Here is a 20,017-nt window from a genome sequence, read left to right as displayed (position 1 = left end):
TAGATGCTAGAGAACGGCCACCCATATGGCAAACTTCTCAAAGACTCCATCTACCGTACCAAAAGCTAAGCTAGCCTGCTCCTTGGATGAGTCATACCTTTACGTTGCATCGTGATTTTCTTTATAACTAGCCATTTTCCACTATGGGTGTTTGCCCAACCCATGAGTAGATTGGCTGAGTTTAGGGACTAGGTCACGATTTCCTTTCTAACTAGTCATTTTTCCCTGTGAGTGTTGCCCACCCCATGAGCAGATTGGCTGAGCTTAGGGGCTATATCCTGATAGCTCACACGTGCATATTCACACATGAACCACAATTCACCCCTTGCATGGATTGGCCATGTTTAGGGGCTAGGGCATTTTTTCATGCATGAATCACAATTCAACCCTTTGCCTCTGCTTCCATGGATTGGGAGTAGATTATTCAATTTCAATGCGTGGCCTCTCCCTGTTTGGAAGTGTGGATTTTGAATCCTGTGGAGTGGACTTCGCAACCTGTGGAATTGAGTGGTGACTTTTGGAAATCAACCTTGAGGTGTGAATGCAAAATAGGCTCTTTTTTAGGGAGATTCTGATTCCTCTCCAATCCAATTACCTAAAAAATACTTGCTATGAAACAACCCAACAACAAAATCTCGGCAAATCCCTCTGAATCCATGCTGTCAAACAAGAGAGCAGCTCTGGTGCTAAATGCCAATGCATATGTTAGTTATCAACCGCTTGATCTTTATAAACACAGCCCCAAGAGCACATAATCCGGGCTGTTCGTTTGCTGTTCATCTGTTGGCCAAGTCAGATGTTTCTAACTGCCAATTGGGCATTTTGCCCATTGGTTGTACCATTTTCTTATGGCCGTTTGGTAATCTTCAGAAGCCCTCCAAAGAGAGGCTATATCATCCAAGCAGCATGATTATTCTGGTATGTCCTCATTGAAAGTAGATCTAGCCAATGAACGGTTTGGATCTAGTGCATGTTCCACAGGCACAGCGACTGCTGTATACTAATATGGGTATAGCAATACCACCAGGTCCTTTCTCCCATGATCTTAAATTCCACCAGTGAATATCTCTGGGGCAGTTATTATACACTGTTGCCTGCATAAAAGGCAGCAGTTAAAATGGAATTTAATTACAAAGTGATTACACGTTATAAGCTTCCTCTCGATGGAGAATGCTCAGTTCGTACAATCAATAAACAGAAACCAGAGAAACCCACCGGAGACTAACTACATAAGCAGGTTAAGAGACGCAGCTTTGAAAAACCTTACAGGCGTCCTTGAGATGTACTTTCTTTCATTTGTGGGCCCTCTGATGTATCGTGTCGGAATTAATTCATTGATGAAGGCAGACTGTATGATGCCTTGCTGGTGATTTGTTGATAGGTGAATGAGTAGCAGATGGGAGAAATTAGGTACCCGGAAATGAGCCAGTGGAACTGGAGAGGATAATGAAGGCACAAACGACGCAGAGTGAGAAGACGGAGACCCATGTGTCTTCCGTGTACATCTCCATGGCGTCAGTGAAAGAGAACCGAGTACGGCTTTCGGCCCAGTTACGGATTCGGTCTGCCTCTGCTGCGTATAATGCTCTTCCCTGGAAAACAAAAACATCAAGATCAAGCTATGCCTGGTGTGACACTTTTATTTAACCCCAGACTGAAGGACATGAGTTAGGAACTCAGACGAGAGAAATGGCTGTGATGGGAATCTAGGTTTGGGGCTCAAACTCCTTTTCTTTTTAACAAAATGGGACTTTTCATGTTCCACCATTGAAATACTTCAAAGGACCATGTTCAGGCTTGAATCCTAGTTTGAGTTCTTGAACATTACTGAGAACAGATTAAGACCACATGCAGTGAAGAGTAGAAGCAAGAAGCTGCAAGCAGAAAACTGTTTTGTGTTTTGTACGGTCTACAAGTTCAGAGAAATCTGATCGGCTGGAAAATTGGCCGAGTCAACTAGATTTGACAGAGGTCAAAGAGATGGGACTGAAGCAAGTTTTCAACCGAATCAGACAGTAAACAAGAGGCTAATATCCAAATCAAGCCTGAAATTTTAAAACATTAATAAGGCAACCGAATTAAGATGTCAATGTCTTACACTGAAAGCAAAGACAGGTTAGCAGAAAGGAGACTCTTTTTGGGTTTCACCTACAGTACTAAAATTTACCGGTCCATTACAAACCCGGCCTAGTAGTCTCATTTTGCCAGGTTTCCAACTTTACAAATTATCAGCAGTGTTGGCTGACCCATGCAAGCAAAAGGAGAATGCGAGGAAACGATTTCTGAGTCAACTCATGGTCATTGAACGTTACAATTACAGAAGCAATACCAGTTTATCAGGAACCAGTTTATATCTCTTTAGTTCAAACAAGGCCTAAGTTAGGCGACAAGGTCAGAGTTTCACAGTCTATTTGTAAATAAAAAGCTGGTAAATTTCCTGATTTGTACCAACAGATCTTCGATATCTCACTAATGAACCATAAACAAAGTGACTTTTACCTATGTCGGAGCACCGCACATTATGTTCAAGCATGTGCATGACGTTAATCAACTCGTTTGGACCCTAAAAGGAAGGAAAATTGCACAACAGACACATTTTGTTGTAAGAAGAGCTGAGATTACCTGGTCATCAAACCATCGTTCTCGGCGAAGCCATGCAGTAACTAACGCAAGCAAGATCCGAGGGGGTGTTAAGTAATTAATTGCTTTTCCAGACCCCTTTACGACCCGCATCCTTGGAACCAATGTCCTTGCCACTGTTTCTGGAAGCTCGCAGATTATGTTAAACATTTGTTTATTTTTAAGAGTTGAACCGCTGCAAGTAAAACATGCAAGCAGTGATCAATGCCAAGCGTCAATGTGACAACCTGTGTGTGTAAAGACTACAACAAAAAAGAAGAGAAGTAAAGCCAGTTTGCCAGGTTAAACAGAGCAGATGCATATATAGGCATTTGCAAACTCTTTTTTTTTTTTTTTTGAAAGGTATATAGGCATTTGGAAACTTATCCAACTTCTTTGAGAAAAAGCCAAGTTGACTCAACTCAATCATGACACCATTTAAGGTCTTCTCCTTTTCTTAACCAATAAGATTTGGGTCGAGCTAACAGGGAAATTGGTTTGGCTGAAACCACAAAAGAGAAGTGAGGACTTGAAAAGTTGATTCATGGCTTCACAAGTTGATAAATCAGACCACATCTTCCTTTGTTTTCCAATGGGTAGGAAAGAAGATTGCACCACAGACCTCAAACTTCATAAACTCAAGGCCATCACCCCTGGAACAATGGCTCTAATTTCAAGAAAATAATATTACATAGCTAGTTATTTAAACTCAATTTAGAACTTGAGTGAGTATCAAGTAGACATGGACTGGGGCATCATGTTTTTTGAGAATTTAAAGATTGATCGAAATGAAATAAACAGCCGCACTGTTATGATTGCAGAACTCATCAAAAACACATTAATTTTCAGAAGCTACAGGCATTACAGCAATTGGAAATGCCCCCAAAGTTACCTTAGAAGCAAATCGGTTAAGACCATGCCTGGAGATGCTGTATGTACTCCAACCTTGGATCGCTTGCACTCCTTCAAAAGTGATGCTTGGAGTTGCCTTAGACCACACTTGGTTGAACCATAGCTACAAATTCAAAGATAATATAATACCATGTAAGCATCATCAGAAATTCACATTGAAATGGATAGGAATGAAGTGCAACTCTTGACTTTCGATCTCCACTCATAACAACAAGAAATCAGCCTGTAAAGCGGTAAATAGATATTTGGAACTTACACAGCTGTCAAAGGGGTACTGGATCCCCCAGAACCTGCACCGTCCATGTTAAATATGTGACCCCCTTTTCCCTGGGAGCTCATGGCATGCATGGCTTCACGTGTGCAGATTAAAGAACCAACCAAATTCGTTGAGACAATCTATTCATCAAAGTCATGTAGTATTCTGTGAGTCCGATAACCAAAGGCGTAACTCTATGAAAAGAACCTAAAATATTTAGTTAATTGGTGAGATTATCAATCGAATAGATGAAAAAATACAAATAGAACTAATTATATCAGAAATTTTTGCACAGGTGATTTTTATTTGTGCCAAAGATTTTATTGAATAATTCTTGATGGGAACCGATTATTGTTATTCCCATTATCTTTTGTACAAACAATAAACCACAAAGATGAATCAAACAGCTGTCTTTTAATTGTTCTGGAGCACTTTGAATTTTTTAAGCCAGTTTGAACTTTGAAGTAAATGAATGCTTGGTTAATTTCTTCCAATACCCTCATGGAGCAATGATTTCCAATCTTGAAAAAACAAAGAACATATATGCAACACATCAGTAAGTTCAGAGACTGCATTTTTATATTGCTAATTACCCATCAAAGGTGCAATTTACCAGTTATCGTGTCTAGAGGCTATAAACAAGACAAATCATCAGTGAGAGCATACCTGGTTGATCTCTTCATCTGTGAACTGCAGCAATGGTCTAAAACCTTTGTTTGTGCCAGCATTATTTATCTGTCCAAGGGTGTCAAGAAGTATCTGCATCAGATCTAAGGAATTAAGCTGGAAAGAGATTGTTATTTGCACAAAAATCCACATAGAAGAGAGCAATGCCATTAGTAGATTCTCTGACCATGGATGCACACTTCTTTTATTTTCTTTTCTTTTTCATTTTTTCTTTTATTTTCTTCTCTTTCTTTCTTTTTTTTCCTTTTTTTTTTTTTTTTTTTTTTGAATGGTCCCAAGAATGCATGAATTGATTATACATCATTGTAGAATTAGTCTTGAATACTTTCAGATTTTTGTGTTCTTTTTCTACAATAAATCTGAGAATGAAAATACACTCAACAGAAGCATATTTCTAAGACATTACAACTTCCAAATTAGAGCATTGTTTCATGGACCATACATTTCAAAGAGGCTAACCCCTATTTGCCTTTTACATTTCACTCATATCCACAAAAGGGTTAGGAGCATGAATGCTGCCAGGTAAGCTTGGGAAGCTTTAAGGCTGTGAAAGTAGGGGGATATAGCTCTTAAAGGTCGGTGCTAAAATTGACTATGCTGCAACTACCGATTAAGCAAGTTTGGAAGTTCTCTTGATGTTCAATTTGGTATCAGATTCAGAATTAAAGGAATCATTATGGACATAGGCATGCCAATATAAAATACAGTGCATTTCTTGTAGATTAGCTTTTATTTTAAACATAAAAGCAAGCGAATATTACTGAGAGGAGAAAACAGACACTCACAGGCCACAATTTTTCACTTATTAGTTTTGGAAATATTAAAACTATATACTAGGAGAGGACAGGGTTTTTGAGAAAAAGAAAACACATTCTTGACAAAACAGACACTCAGGGACCAAAAATTTTCACTGACTAGTTTTGGAAATGTTAAAACTATGTAGTAGGAGAGAATATGAGAGCGGTTTTGAGAAAAAGAAATGGCATTCATGTAATTAGAATGAATGCCATATTCATCATAACCTACCCTAAAAAATAGCTGTGCTTTTTAATGGACATGATAAGATAGAGCTGGAAGAACCAGAATCTCATAGAGCCATCTCTCGACAACAATATATATGTAAGGTGATGTGCCAATTGGGTCCTTCTATATATCGGGAAATAGGTTTGATGGACTGTATAAAAAAATCACACCCGTTAGACACCTATCCGACCAATTGCTGGCTATTAAATCGTTTGTAGAAAATGAAAATAAATTAACGGACAGATATTAATTGGGTAAACAGAAGAAAAGTTATGGATGTGATTGTCTAATAATTTGATTTTCGAACATAAGCCATCCATGCTAGGGCCCAAATAGATAGATGGATCCCATTGATATATAACTCTTCCTAATGGATGGTGGAAAGATGGATAGAGCATACTGCCTCTACATGGTATCATCTCCCACCTTTTTCAACTACTTTTCTACTCTCTCCCATGACTTACTGATCACATCTCTTTTTTTGCGTCTTGAAATTGCAAGCAGCTCCTCCCCATGTGCGTTGCACATGCCATTCGCACTAGTTATGATGACTACATGCAAGTACAAATTAAAGTGGAAAAACTGAATGTTAAGATGGCAATTAGTCAATTAATAGATGGTTACTCACCCAAATATCTATTGAACCAAGTTCATCAGTTGCAAAGTCAGCCAACTTCCTCACGTCATCAGGTTGGCAAACATCGCATGAAATGCCTACCACTTTAGCATGGGCCATATTTTTTCTAGGAGTGCTACCTGCCTTGAGGATGCCTTCCTTCAGATTCTCTTCAAGCTCTACCACAGTTGCATGAACTGACTCGGGGCTGCCTTCAGACAATCCAAGTTGGGATGGAGAGGCATTAGCGATTAACGCATACAAAACATATAAGATATAACAGTGGATAACACGTCCTAAAAAGCAACAGCTCATACTGAAAAATATAACAAAGGTTGGATACCACCTGCGGGAAGCAACAACTACACGATCCCCAGAAAGAAGAAATTCCCGAGCAAGAGCTTTGCCCAATCCCCTTGTGCTGCGGTAGAAAGAAACCAGTTATATAAAAATAAAAATAAAAATAAAAACCTGTAACTTCTCCATGTCAACCATTCATTTCTGGCTTAACCATAGATAATTGCATAGGTAGTAGGACTAATTGTCTATACAAACATCAGACACATGTAGACCAGATTAATGCCTAACATGTCATGGCTATCAAGTTCACAAGCTGAATGTCAGCCTCTAACTCACTGTATTCCATCCCTTTCAATTTGGAGGATAGAAGTGACCTAAAACTACATGTATGAACACTCTACCAACCATGCATGAGTCCTGGTTCTCCATTTTAGTTCTCCACAGATGGCCAATTAAAATATGAGCAGCGGACAAAATGTTCACATGACGAATGAAGTATAAATGTCCAAATTGAAAATTAACTTGAAACGCAAAACTCAACCACATCAAAAAGATAATACTATGAGTCCTTGAAAAATAAACAGTAGATATTGTACCTTCCGGTTATGACGACATTTCTTGGACCAGCTTTACTATGCTCCTCTAAAACCATGTTTGCTCCTATCATTGTCCCAATGATAATTCCACCAAGCCAGCTATACCAAATCAACGTGTTCATTTGACTGTCCCCACCTTTAAAATTGCCAAGAACAAAATAATAAAAAGTTAGAGCATCCCACGCTGCACAAGATTAAGAAACCACACAGTGATATAGATTTTCTATTGACACAAAGGACAAATTAAAAACCTGATAACTGAAATCCAGTGGCAAGTATTACTCCAGTGCTCATCATGGTGAGGAGGTATCTTCCAAAATGAGAAGCAAACTGGCCAATTGAAAACGAAAAAATAAAATAAATAAGTATGGCACAGAACCATTGTCTACAAAATTACCAAGAAAATGACTTATGACGGAACCATTGTCCACAAAATTACCAATTTTTTCCACAGAAAAAGGCACTCAAGTCCACAACTATGACAAATCTCATTTCAAGTATGATCTATGATTTTTTTTCCCCCATTGAAGGATAAGCATGAACTACGATCATGAACTTCACTTTAAAGATAGTTAACAATTAGACACAAAGGGCTAGTTTGGATGCTTGTAAGTTAGGTTAGTGGGAAGTCACTTACAGGTGGTGTTTGAGGGAGGAAATTCACCTAAAGTCACTTATGGGCAAAACTACTAGGAAACTTCCAAGGGCTGGGGGTGAGAAGTCACTTCCCTGTGAGTAGGGGTGTACACGAACCAAGTGAGCTCGGTTAGCTCGCTTGACTCGACTCGAAAAAGCTCGATGCGACTCGGTTCAAAGCTAAGTTCGAGCCGAGTCGAGCTGATTTTTTTAGCTCGAAAAAATTTCAAATTGAGTTCGAGCTTGACTCGACTCGGATCGAACCCCAACTCGAATCAAACTCAGATCAAACTAGTTCGATGACTCGGTTACTTTGATATTGATGTTGCTCACCACGTGTTTGATGAAATGACTCAACGAAGTGTCAGCTAGTGGCAAGGAAGGTATGTATATGAAACAAATACCATTTTTCCTTGATTTTGATGTTGCCTATAAGGTGTTTGATGAAATACTTGCTGCTGTTTTACATACAATGAGAAACTGAAAGTGCCCTGCATGTGTTTGTGAAAATGCCGCAGAGGCTCGATTTTGGCTCAAACTCAGCTCAAACTGGCCCGAGTTGCTGACCGAACCAAGCCGAGCAGGCTAGTTAGGCTCGAGGACCGAGCCGAGCCGATTTCGAGCTCAGGTCAGCTAGTGGCTGAGCCGAGTTGAGGCCAGCTCGACTCGGTGTACACCCCTACCTGTGAGTGACTTACGGGCCAACAGTCTCTCTCTCTCTCTCTCTCTCTCTCTCTCTCTCTCTCTCTCTCTTTGCAGTTAGGGTTACGATTTTTTTTCTTTTTATTTGAATTGGCCCAATTTGATGAGGTCATGGTAGTGAGGCCCACCTTAATGTATTTTTTTGGTATATCCACGTCATCCATCAGTTTTGCCAGATCATTTTAAGGGGCTGGGCCCAAACATGAAGCAAATCCAAATCTCAATTGGGTGACACCACAGGAAACAGTGGTGATTGAAAGTCCACTATTAAAAACTTCCTATGGCCCACCTTAATGTTTATTTTCCATCCAACCTATTAATAAGGTCACAGATACCTGGATGAAGGGAAAACATAAATATCAGCTTGATCCAAAACTTTTGTGGCCCACAAGAAGTTCTATTGGTGGGAATTCAATCACCATTGTTTCCTGTAGCATGGCCCACCTGAGATTTAGATCTACTTCATTTTTGGGTCCAAGCCCTAAAATGAGGTAGTAAAATTGAAAGACGGCGTAGATTTGGAACTTGGCCTTCTTTCTTGTAGCCATTGGTTTTCCAATTCATGGATGGTATGTTTAAGAGCATATAATCGGAAGGGTCGTTTACAAACATAAGCAATCAACTATGGTCCCTCCAAATGGAGGTTTCAAATTCTTGATTGGATCTATTATTTCCATAAACAATCTTTACTATACTTTTTTTTTTTTGGTAATTTTTGGGCTATTGACTTGATGGTGACAATAATTTGACTGGTTTGATTTTGTGATTTTTGCTTGGTGGTTCATTAATTATGGGTTGAACTTGATGGAATTGTTCGGATCAATTGATTGGACTGTCCATGTGTCCCCATACAACATTTTGTTCTTGAAGCAATTGATCGTCTCCTTTTGCATGTCTTTTACATGGCCCTATCTAAGTGGGATTCATCAGGTCAATAGTCTGAATCAAGGAGCCATGAATTCTAGTTGTGGCATTAGGACATTATTCATCTAAACTCTAGTATGCATGGCCCTATCTGACGGGCTGCATTTGGTTATTTACAAGCCACCAATTGGTTGGGATCATCTATATTGTAGATGTTGGTCATGATGATCGATCAGATGATCAACTTAGCTTACTGAAATTTGGGTCTCACCTATAATATGGTCGGGTCAAATAGTGAATGTTTATTAAAGGAGGTGTATCTAACGAGGCATCTGATTATGTAATCCAGCGTTATCATACAATGCTTCTCCTCTTCTTGTGAGTTGTAGATGAGTTGTAAGAGGCCATTGACTTGTAATTTTTTGTTTTGGAGCATCTTAGCATTACCAAGATTTCTACATTGTGGGTTATTTTGAATCTGTGGGCCCATTTTTATGACCCACTTGATTATTGATTTAGCCTGAGAATTGGCTTAACATCTAAATCGGCTTAACATCTAAATCGGCTTAACAAAATGGTATATTTGGTGCCAACATTTCTTATATGCTTATAACATTTTGGAACGATTCTCCACTCCAAGCTCTGCTTGGTGTGAGTTTCTTACCAAACACAAAAACCAACTTACCTGTGACTTACAGCTTACATCCAAACAGGATAACCTGGCTGCAAGTGACTTACCTGCTGAAAGAACTTATAGGCACCCAAACAGGCCCTAAAATTCATCAAAAACCAAACAATATCTAGACAGAATTCAACACCGTCATCATAAAATGAGTCAAAATTGAAACACGTCAAAGAAGCAAATCACTCACCGAAAAGAAAATCTCTTCTGCTTTCACCACTGCGTTCCGATACTCTCCTCCAGACGCCAGTTCCGGTTCCGAGCCCGAAACCCTAACGAGGAGCGACTTCAGCTTGAAGAGAGCTCCCTTTCCCTTCTTCGGCCGCAATTGATCGTCCCCTGCAGTTGCGTCCCTCTCCATCTCTCCGATCCGTTTCTCCGTCGATTCTCCTCCGTTTTCGGATTTGAAAGATCGACATGGCCGCCGACGGCCGTTCAGCTGCCTGAGGAAGGAAACTCCATCGTACGTCACTGGAACCCGGCCAAAAGAAGGTCGGAATTTCGGGTTTTGATCGGATCTGGGAGGGTCTTTGAAGGTGAGGAGATCGAAGGGATGGGGAGAGAGATGAAGCTTGGAGACAGCAGCCATGGTGTCACATGCAGGTAAGAGATTTTTTTTTAGGAGTTTTATATAGTTGGCGGATTTTGCGGTTTTTTTGGAAAACAGAAGAATAGGAAAAATATCAGAGGAGCAGTGTGATGGCCACACGTTAAGGAACCTCATCTATAGGTTTAAGCTCGACACGTGGACTATCCGTCAACCGCGTCAGGGTCGCTTTTCCGTCCAGCTTACGGAAGTGCCCCTGATGAGTGTCGATGATTACGAAGGAAAGAAGTATATGTACGGCAGCAGAATGGGGAAGCCGATTGGCCGGTGTACCACACATCAGCTATATAGCTGCTGTAGACACGTGTCGCGCGAAGATGAGCGCCGACGCTGCTCGAACTCCGTGGTGTACGAACGGTTCAAAGGAGATCAAAGTTACGTGCCCCCACAATGATGTATTTATTATATCCACATCGTTCATCCATTTTTCTAGACCATTTTAGAGAATTAAAAAAAAATATTAATCATATCCGAAGCTTAAATAGACCACACCAAAAATAGCAGCGAGGATAATGATTTGCACTGTTAAAAAATTCTTAGGGCCCACCATGACTTTTATTTTCCATCCAATCTGTTAATAATGTCACAAATACATGGAAGAAGAGGATAAACAAATTTCGTATTGATCCGAAACTTCTGTGACCCCAAAAGGGTTTCAATGGTCCACGTTCAATATCCCATTTCTTTTTTCAGTGTAGTCCACTTGATCTTTAGATCTATCTTATTTTTCGGCTTAAGCCTTAAGACGAGATAGCCAAATGTATGGACGGTTTGGATATAACACATACATCATGATGGGACCCACAGAACTTGCTGACGTCAAGACAGCAGCTATATAGCTGATGTGAGGTACACCAGCCAATCCGCTTCCCAGATTGGGTATCACTGCCCAGTTAGGTGGTGTCGGACGCTGTGGGGCCACTGTGATGTGTGTTTTATATCCACGCCGTCCATCCGTTTTTTGAGTCGCTTTAGTGAATGAGCATAAAAAAATAAAAAATAAAAAAACAGATTCGAAGCTCTAAGTGCACCACACTACGGAGAACAGCGGGATAATGGCACCCTCTTTTGAAACCTTTCAAGGCCAACCATAATGTTTATATATGCCATCTAACCGGTTGATAAGGTCACATGGATGCAGGGAATACACCAATAACCTGTTAATTTATTAAAATAAATAAATAAAAACTAATTATTTTGTTTTTTTAACCATGTTGGTTAAGCAATGAAATGTGAAAAAGTTTTTCCATAGTTAATATTTTAACCAAAAAAAAAAAAAGAAGAAGCCTAAAATTAGTTATTTTTTAACCCACTAATAGTGATTTTTCTTTTTATTTACTTTTATGTTTCTCTCACTTCCCCCTAAATACACACAAAGGGTGGCAATGGGTCGGGTCGATTTGGACCCGTCCCAGCTAAATGCTTAAAGCCTAATGCCCAAAGCTCTACACAAGGCTGACATGGGCCTTGCAAAACAAGACCAAGCCCAAAAAAAATAGTTGGACTCAGGCCAACCAAACTCGCCTTGAAAATGGATGAAATCCTTGTGTTTGTACCTGAATATTCCTAATCTATCTACTAATTAAGTGATATACACAAATACACAGAAAAAAGAAAAAAAAAAAAAAAAAAACACTTAAAAAGAACAAAGTTAATGATCTGCATTCAACATGCTTGAACTGATTAGCCGGGGATTGGAATATCTTAAGCCCAGCCAATTCAGGCTATGCTAGGTCAGGCTAAAATAACTCAAGCCCAAGAATCACTAGAAAGTTTGATCAAGCCATGCATGTCAGGCCCAAGTCCAAATGGTCGAGCTTGTCAAACAACCAAGCCCATTGTCACCCCACCACAAAGTAAAACTAAAAATTAAATAATCTAAAAGATGAGCCCACCTTAAATCAATCATAAATCAAACACATGAGAAATAAAATAGTGTGCGATCTAAATCAATATAAATTAGTAAAAAAGTGGTTAGATTAGTAAATGACTGACGGATAGTACAATGTACATTTAATTTTAATTTTAAAATAAATAGAGTTTAAAAACATCTCATATGAACCGTTGTGTTTGCCAAACAAAGCAAAAAATCAATCATTTTTAGCTTGTCTTTTTCATAACTAATATAAAAAAAAAAAAAAAAAACACTATATTTTTACCCAATGCTCCATATATATGGAATGGGAAAATTATATTTTCTATGATTTAGATCAGTGGACAAATAAACATTGCAAAATGTTAAACTATATAAGTTTGATTCTTTTCAAATGGCTGCTATCATTTTTACCCAAACACAGGACCATCATTGACCAGTCCACGAGGGTACCTTTGTGAAGGGTCCTGCACTGATGGACTTGGCTTCACATGTGTCTTGGAAAAGCTATGTGAGCCCCACTATTATGTATGTGTTCATTCAAAAATGAATTTTTCTTTAAGAAACTACAGAATACTAGAATTGGATTTAAAAAGAATTTTCATTTTAATTATTTCTTTTCTTTTTGAAATGTACATACCACCTTTTTGGAATAAACGACATGATAACACCTTTACTCAAAGTTGTTCACTTCCAATTTCATAAATGACATTTAGAAAAGAAACGTTCACATGCTCAATAAAAAGGGTGGGCTTAGAGGAAGATGAAAGAGCTGGTTGGTTAGTTTCAGTAAATAGGGCCGTCCCTATGTTGTTAGTAGGACTCTTCTATTTCATCCCTGGTGGCCATGCATTTTGTCATATCATTTTAAGTCATGAGCATGTGGGAATTGATCACCCACTAGCAGAAGTTTTAGACCAAGCTGAATTTTGTGTTTTCCCTTCATTTAAGTTTACATGACTTTGTAAATCAGTTGGATGGAAAATAAATGTCATGGTGGACCCTAAGAAGGTTTAAACACATGGCGCCATTATCTCAACGGTGGTCCACTTTAGCTTTGGATTTGCCTCATTTTCAAACTCGTGCCCTAAAATGACATGAAAAAATGGATAGACATCGTGGATAAAACATACACATCATGGTAAGGCCCACAAAGCTTTTCCAACAGGAAGGTTGGTAGTGGAGGGGTCACCACCGAATCCAATTTCCCCCTAATACTGGACTATGATTTCAAGTAATCCGCAGACTATGATTCCACTTCGCCTATGAGTGAATAAACACTATGAGCCTGATGTACGTCTTCCATCCATCTATTTTATCAACTCATTTTGGCGTAGGTACCCAAATTTTGAAGCATATCCAAGTGGACCACACCATAAGAACAGTAGGAATTGAACACCTATCATTGAAAATTTCTCCTGGGCAACAAAAGTTTTGTATCAAGCTGATGTTTGTGTTTTCCCTTCACACATGCCTGTATGGCCTTATGAATAGGATGGGTGACAAATAAACACTACTCTAAGTCTTAGGAAGATTTCAAAAGGTGGAAATCACTTGGGCTTTGGATATGCTTCAATTTTAGGCTCATACCCAAAATTGAGTAGATAAAACAAAAGGACAGTACGGATAAGACATATACAACATGGTGGGCCCCATAGAGTTTACTCTGAGTATGCAATCCACCCTCCCAGCTTAGTGATGTTGGGTGTTATAAGGCCCACCATGATATGTGTTTTATCCTGTTTTATTCATTTGTAATTATGTAATAGAGGTCAATTTTTCTCATAATTAATTAAAAATATAACCAACAATTTTAAATGAATTATGATATCTAATTTTTAATTAATGTTAAGTAAAATTAGATTAACTCAGTTCTAAGGGGAACCTGAACATGCCCTTTTGCAGAGCCAGCTAACCAAAACAAGGTAGAATTAAGCCGAGAACCATTAAGTAAATCACTTGATACCTCAATAGGTGCCCACTAGTTACTTTCACTAACATGGGATAGACGACTTGACATGCATAAAATTGATGTAAAGCATTCCTTGATTGGCCTTAAAAAATCAGGTTAATTCAACTCTAAGTGAGTCACTCTATAAAATTATATTAAAACCTCTAGACTCATATAAAATGGCCCACCTAAGTTTTTACATACCTTGATTTTTGAATAATTCTTTCAGTATGATAAGAAACATAAGATGAATGAATTAGATGGTATATGAACATTATAGTAAGCTCTTCATAAAATTAATAATGGGTTCCATCCCAACAGCTTCCTATGATGTGACTTGAGTTTTAGAGGATTATGATTTTTGGATTCTATGGTTAAATTGAAGCAAGATAGCTCATGGAGATGATAAATCTCATGAAAGTTCTACCCTCTTGGCTCTCCATTTGTGAAAGGAACTTTTGGAGGGTATGTGGATGTGAGTTAGCCATTAATGAATAAATAGTCAATTCATTTTTTTCCTTAATTAAATAAAACCATTCAAGGTGATAAACTTTCCAAGTGACTATTTACATTTTTAGGTTTTGATTTTATTTTACCACTTTATATTAATTTTCACTCATATCTACATTTCTTATAAGGAAAAGAATGGTTAGTACTACAAAATTAATAAGTATTTACATCTAGTGGGTGCTTAATTTTTCATTTACCCCCTTAAATAGTGGTAAATATGTAATTATGATTACTTATCTATATTTAAGAAAGTGAAATAGCAGTTGAAATACACCTCAGCAAATGTGATTTCAGGTGGGAAATTGATCATAATTGCGTGCACATCATCTCTATGGGACCCACCATGATGTATGTGTTTGATCCACACCGTCCATTTGTTTTAACAGCTCATATATTTTAAGGCATGAGCCCAAAAATAAAGCAGATTCCAAGCTCAAGCAGATAGCCCATCATCTGATGGCACAATCTCTACACATGTGCGCTGCATCATGGTGGGTCCCATCATCTCTATGGGACCCACCATGATGTATGTGTTTGATCCACGCAGTTCATGCATTTTAACAGCTCATTTTAGGGGATGAGTTCAAAAATAAGGCAGATTCATCATCTGATGGCACAATTTCTTCACACGTGTGCTGCATTTTCCTCGTGCTTCCTCAGACTCTCCTCAGCCTACCCTCCCACAGCATTTCTCAAATGGTCAACGATTTCCTTCCGGTTGGGTAAATGTGAAGCTTAGCATCATGGGATTGGCATGATTGTTTAACGGTGGGCCATCCACTCCCTAGGCCACTGGATGGAAGGTCTGGATTGAGCATCCCGATTGCAACGTGAAAAGATAGAAGACAGATTACATGGAAACCCCGTAGCCTCAGCTGTTATGATATTTTCGTTTGTAAAAATCTTTCTCAAAGCGAGGAAAAATATCTGGAAGATAAAGCGATGGCCCACCATTTGCGAGAACAGCTGATAATCGGACGAGGTTTGCCAATAGCTCGGTGCTTTGTGGGGCCCATCATGATGTATTTGTTTTATCTCAGCTGTCCATCCATTTTTTAAAATCACTTTAGCGTGTGATCCAAAAAATGAGCCAGATCTAAAACTCAAGGGAACCACATCACACCAAATGGTAGTAAATGGATGTCCACCATTAAAAACCTCCTATTGCCCAATGAATTATTTATTTTTAACATCCAACCTGATTGATTAGGCCATACAGGCCTAGACGAGAAGAAAAAAAAACAAATATCAGCTTAATTTATAACTTTTGTACCAATGAAGTTTCTAATGAGGTCCGTCCTTCATTCCACACTGTTTTAAGCAATATGGTCCATTTTAGATCTTGATTTACCTCCATTTTGTTTTTCATTTTTTTGGTTTCATGGCATAAAATGATCCGAAAAAATAAATAGAAAGCGTGCATCATTAGTTGGAACACCGTGGACGATTTGTAGTTTTTCAAAAAGCCAGATGACGTAACGTAACTGCAAACGAGCTTGTGAGTAGTCCTTGTCTTGGCGCAAACAAGCAAGGGACCGAACTGCAGGAACGTATTGGCTACTTCCCCTGACACTAGCCATTGGATGGTGGTCGGTGCTCTGTGGGGCCACCATGATGTATGTGTATCATCCATGCCGTCCATCTATTTTTATTTATCATTTTACAATATTATTAAAAAATGAATTATATCTCAATCTCATGTGGACCACATTACAGGAAACAGTGTTGAATGAATTTTGACCATTAAAAACGTTTTGGGGACCATAAAAGTTTTGGATCAAGCTGATATTTATTTTTTCCCTTCATCTGGGTCTTTATGACCAAATCAACAGATTGGATGTCAAATAAACAGTACAGTGGGTCTTAAGAGGATTTTAATTGTGAATATCCATTCATTATTTTTGTCCTGTGGTGTGGCCCATCTAAGATTTATATCCCTGTCATTTTTTGTATCAATCCCTAAAATGATCTGTAAAAATGGATGAACGGAATGGATGAAACACGTACATCATGGTGGGGCCCACAGAGCACCGACCACCAGCCACGGGGCTGGTGTCAGGGGGAGTAGCCAATCCGATCCCCGAACTGCCCTATTGGTGGGCCACCATCTAGACGGTAGATTTTGGACGGGCGCAGGTTCCGTGTATTCCCGGATCCACCGAGGTGCATGGGACCCCTGACTGTGTGATCTACCTTGATGTATGTGACTAGATCCACGATGTTGATATGTGTGAATGATAAAAATAAATAAAATGAATGGGATCTAAATCTTAGATGGACCATAGCAAAGGAAACATTAGTAATTGATTATTAAAAACTTTTTGTCGCCCACAAAAGCTTTGAATCAAGATGATATTTGTATGGTCTCTTCCTATAGGCCTTTGTGACCTTATCAACATGTCGGATGATAAATAAAAATTATCGTGGATTCCATTAAGTTTTTAATGATGAGGATTTAATCAAGACTGTTTCCTGTGGTGTGGTCCACCTAAGATTTGGGCATGCTTCATTTTTTGTAATATGCCTTAAAATGAGATTTGAAAATGATTGGACGGTGTGGATTTAAGGCATATCCATCACTATGAGCCCCACAGTCAGGTTGTTAGGTTTCAGTTAATCCGCTCCCATTTTGGGCTTCCGAAGCCATCGCCGTCGAGTGGCCTGCACGCCTAGAAGAGTATAGTTCCACGCTCAACCAACCTGCATGATTGGAGTTGTTTTACTTGCGGTGATATCTGGTGTGTGGCCCACCTTCACGTCAGGCCACCAGATCAAAGCATTTTTCGTGAGCCATGAGCAATCAAGGGGGCTCCACGCGCTGGATGGTCAAGATAAATAATATTTTTCAGTATAGCCAACATGGACCGTCCATTTTCAAGCTATTAATGGGATAGCATCATCCGTTCAAAGTGAACTTTTAGAGGGATAGACCATCAGTGTTGGCCCCACATGATGGACATTGGCCCACATGATAGACGATGGTCAGATCTTTCCTCGTATAATCCATAAAACCTTTCCAAGCTACTGATGCGGTGGTTAGGATCGAGAGTGGATTAGGTGAGACCCCGGCCTCACCCAAGACCTTGCCGCCCTAACCATTGAGTTACCGTGAGGCCCATCTTGATGTATATATTATGTATCCACGCCGTCCATCTGTTTTTTAAGACTATTTTATGAGATTATGCGAAAAATGAAATAGATCGAATTATCAGGTGGACCATACCATAGGAAACAGTGTTGATTGATCATTAATGGACCATAAGTTTTGGATCAAGCTGATATTTGTTTTTTCCCTTCATCGAGGCTTATGTGACCTTATCAACAGGTTGGATGGTAAATAAACACTACGGAAACATTAAGGTGCACCCTAAGAAGTTTTTAATGGTAGGACAATCAATCACCACTGTTTCTTATGGTATGGTCTGCCTGATAATTGGATCTGCTTCATTTTTGGGATAATGCTTTAAAATGATCTGGAAAAACGGATGGACAGAGTGGATACATGATATGTACATAAAGGTGGGCCCCACGGTAATGGTTGCACCCTCTTGGGTGAGGCCAGGGTCTCACCTAATCCGCTCTCGTTAGGATCATCCAATCAACTTTATCATTGATGGAAAAGGAATCAATGATGGTTTGTTGATATAATTCAGCAGACATTTCTGATGTATCAAATGGACCGTTCATTTTCCTACAAATGAATCGGATGGTTATGATTATCCCATCAAAGTGATTTTACAGAGGGATAGTTAATCAAAAGCAGGCTTCACATGATGATCCATGTCATTGAACAAACGTTTCTACTATAATCAATATGGATTGTCCATTTTCGTAGCCATTGATTGAATGGTTAGGATCATTAGATTCTAGTGATTATTAGGAAGGATGAGCATTCCTGAGTATACCACACTTGATGGAAAGTTTTGAGCATTAATCGAATTATTTTTAGTATATGTTAGAAATTATGCAGCTTAGAAAGATAATATTAATCCGGTGGGATATTAACTTGAGGCATTCAATAAAAGCTAAGATTAAAAGAATACCTTGTGCAAATAAACTAATGTTAAAATTTGACAGGGATGATTTATTGCTTGAATGATTTCTATGTCTAGATGTTTAGGGCTTGGAAGGTGGGATTAAGTAGGTATAAATATCATATAATCCAATCCTAGCAACAAATACAACCGCGATTTCAAAATCCACTACATTTGTGGGCCCTGCGTTTTGCATGTGTTTTATCCACACCGTCCATCCATATGCTCCCTGTACACGTTTTATACATGACAATCTAGTTGTATATTCATACATGTGATTGTCATTAGTTGTAAAATTTAGTCCGTTGATTATAAGTCTATGGTCTTCCAAATGTACATTTGACTTAATACAAAGTTTTTTATTTCAAAAGAAGAATTTAATCTCAAATGTAAGATTCAATTGTCAAAATACCATGGTATTTTCAGACATGTAATCCTTGTGTGACAATGGTGACAATTCTACTTAATGTAATTTTATATCATTTAATCCCGCATTTCAAATAAGATTTTATCACACCACTTCTAGCCTTCTAGCCCGATCAATAATTGAGATTGTTTGAGTTTAATCTTCTCTCTTCTCAACTTACAATGACATGTGAATCAAAATGAGTGTACTCTGCTATAATGTTGAATTTGGAGAGAATGACTACGAGTCTTGGCATAAATTATTTGGTTGAAACACATTAAAAAAGCCAATTAATTATATAACTTATTGTTTTCTATAATTAATTAGAAAATATTTAATTTAACAATAAAAATCTATGAACTTTTATACCAAAATAAATCACTTTAAAATGGAAAAAGTCACAAAGATAAAAAAGACATTTTCTTACCATAAAAGAACATCCCTCATAATATGAAACGACATTCTCAAAATGTAAATAGTTGTGTTCTCGAAATACGAAGAGCCTTGAAATTTAAATTTAAAAGAATCCTGCTAGTGTGAAATAAATAGTTATAATAATGCCAGCCACTCTTTTTACACACGCATATACATACACACAAACATTTATGTATATTGTGAAATGCTGAGCTCACACCGTTTCTGTGGAGTACAAAATCCGAACTGTCCACGTGATGCGGCACCACATGAAACCGTTAGGCAACAACTTTTAGCCTAATCCAAAACTTTCGTGGGCCGTGGCAAAA

The 20,017-nt window shown here is 38.6% G+C and overlaps 1 protein-coding gene across 2 annotated transcripts; it reads right to left on the bottom strand.

Moving 5' to 3' along the window:
* Positions 1 to 1,040: 1,040 nt before the first annotated feature.
* On the bottom strand, positions 1,041 to 10,565 carry LOC131256754 (probable chlorophyll(ide) b reductase NYC1, chloroplastic). Of its 2 annotated transcripts, none has more exons than XM_058257790.1 (10): positions 10,084 to 10,565; positions 7,261 to 7,339; positions 7,010 to 7,145; positions 6,460 to 6,534; positions 6,126 to 6,321; positions 4,454 to 4,546; positions 3,788 to 3,927; positions 3,512 to 3,634; positions 2,623 to 2,815; positions 1,041 to 1,592 (listed from the first exon to the last, which is right to left on the bottom strand). In XM_058257790.1, exons 1-10 carry the CDS (start codon positions 10,480 to 10,482, stop codon positions 1,407 to 1,409), a joined length of 1,620 nt encoding a protein of 539 aa, XP_058113773.1. In that variant the 5' UTR covers positions 10,483 to 10,565; the 3' UTR covers positions 1,041 to 1,406. The 2 variants fall into 2 exon arrangements, with proteins under 2 accessions (XP_058113773.1, XP_058113780.1); XM_058257797.1 differs by having other exon boundaries at positions 4,454 to 4,522; positions 10,084 to 10,563.
* Between the last annotated feature and the right edge of the window lie 9,452 nt (positions 10,566 to 20,017).

This window comes from Magnolia sinica, chromosome 1, assembly GCF_029962835.1.
Source record: "Magnolia sinica isolate HGM2019 chromosome 1, MsV1, whole genome shotgun sequence".
NCBI classification, from domain to species: domain Eukaryota; kingdom Viridiplantae; phylum Streptophyta; class Magnoliopsida; order Magnoliales; family Magnoliaceae; genus Magnolia; species Magnolia sinica.
The sequence above is the reverse complement of the archived record's forward strand: the minus strand, read 5'-3'. Positions and strand labels throughout refer to the sequence as shown.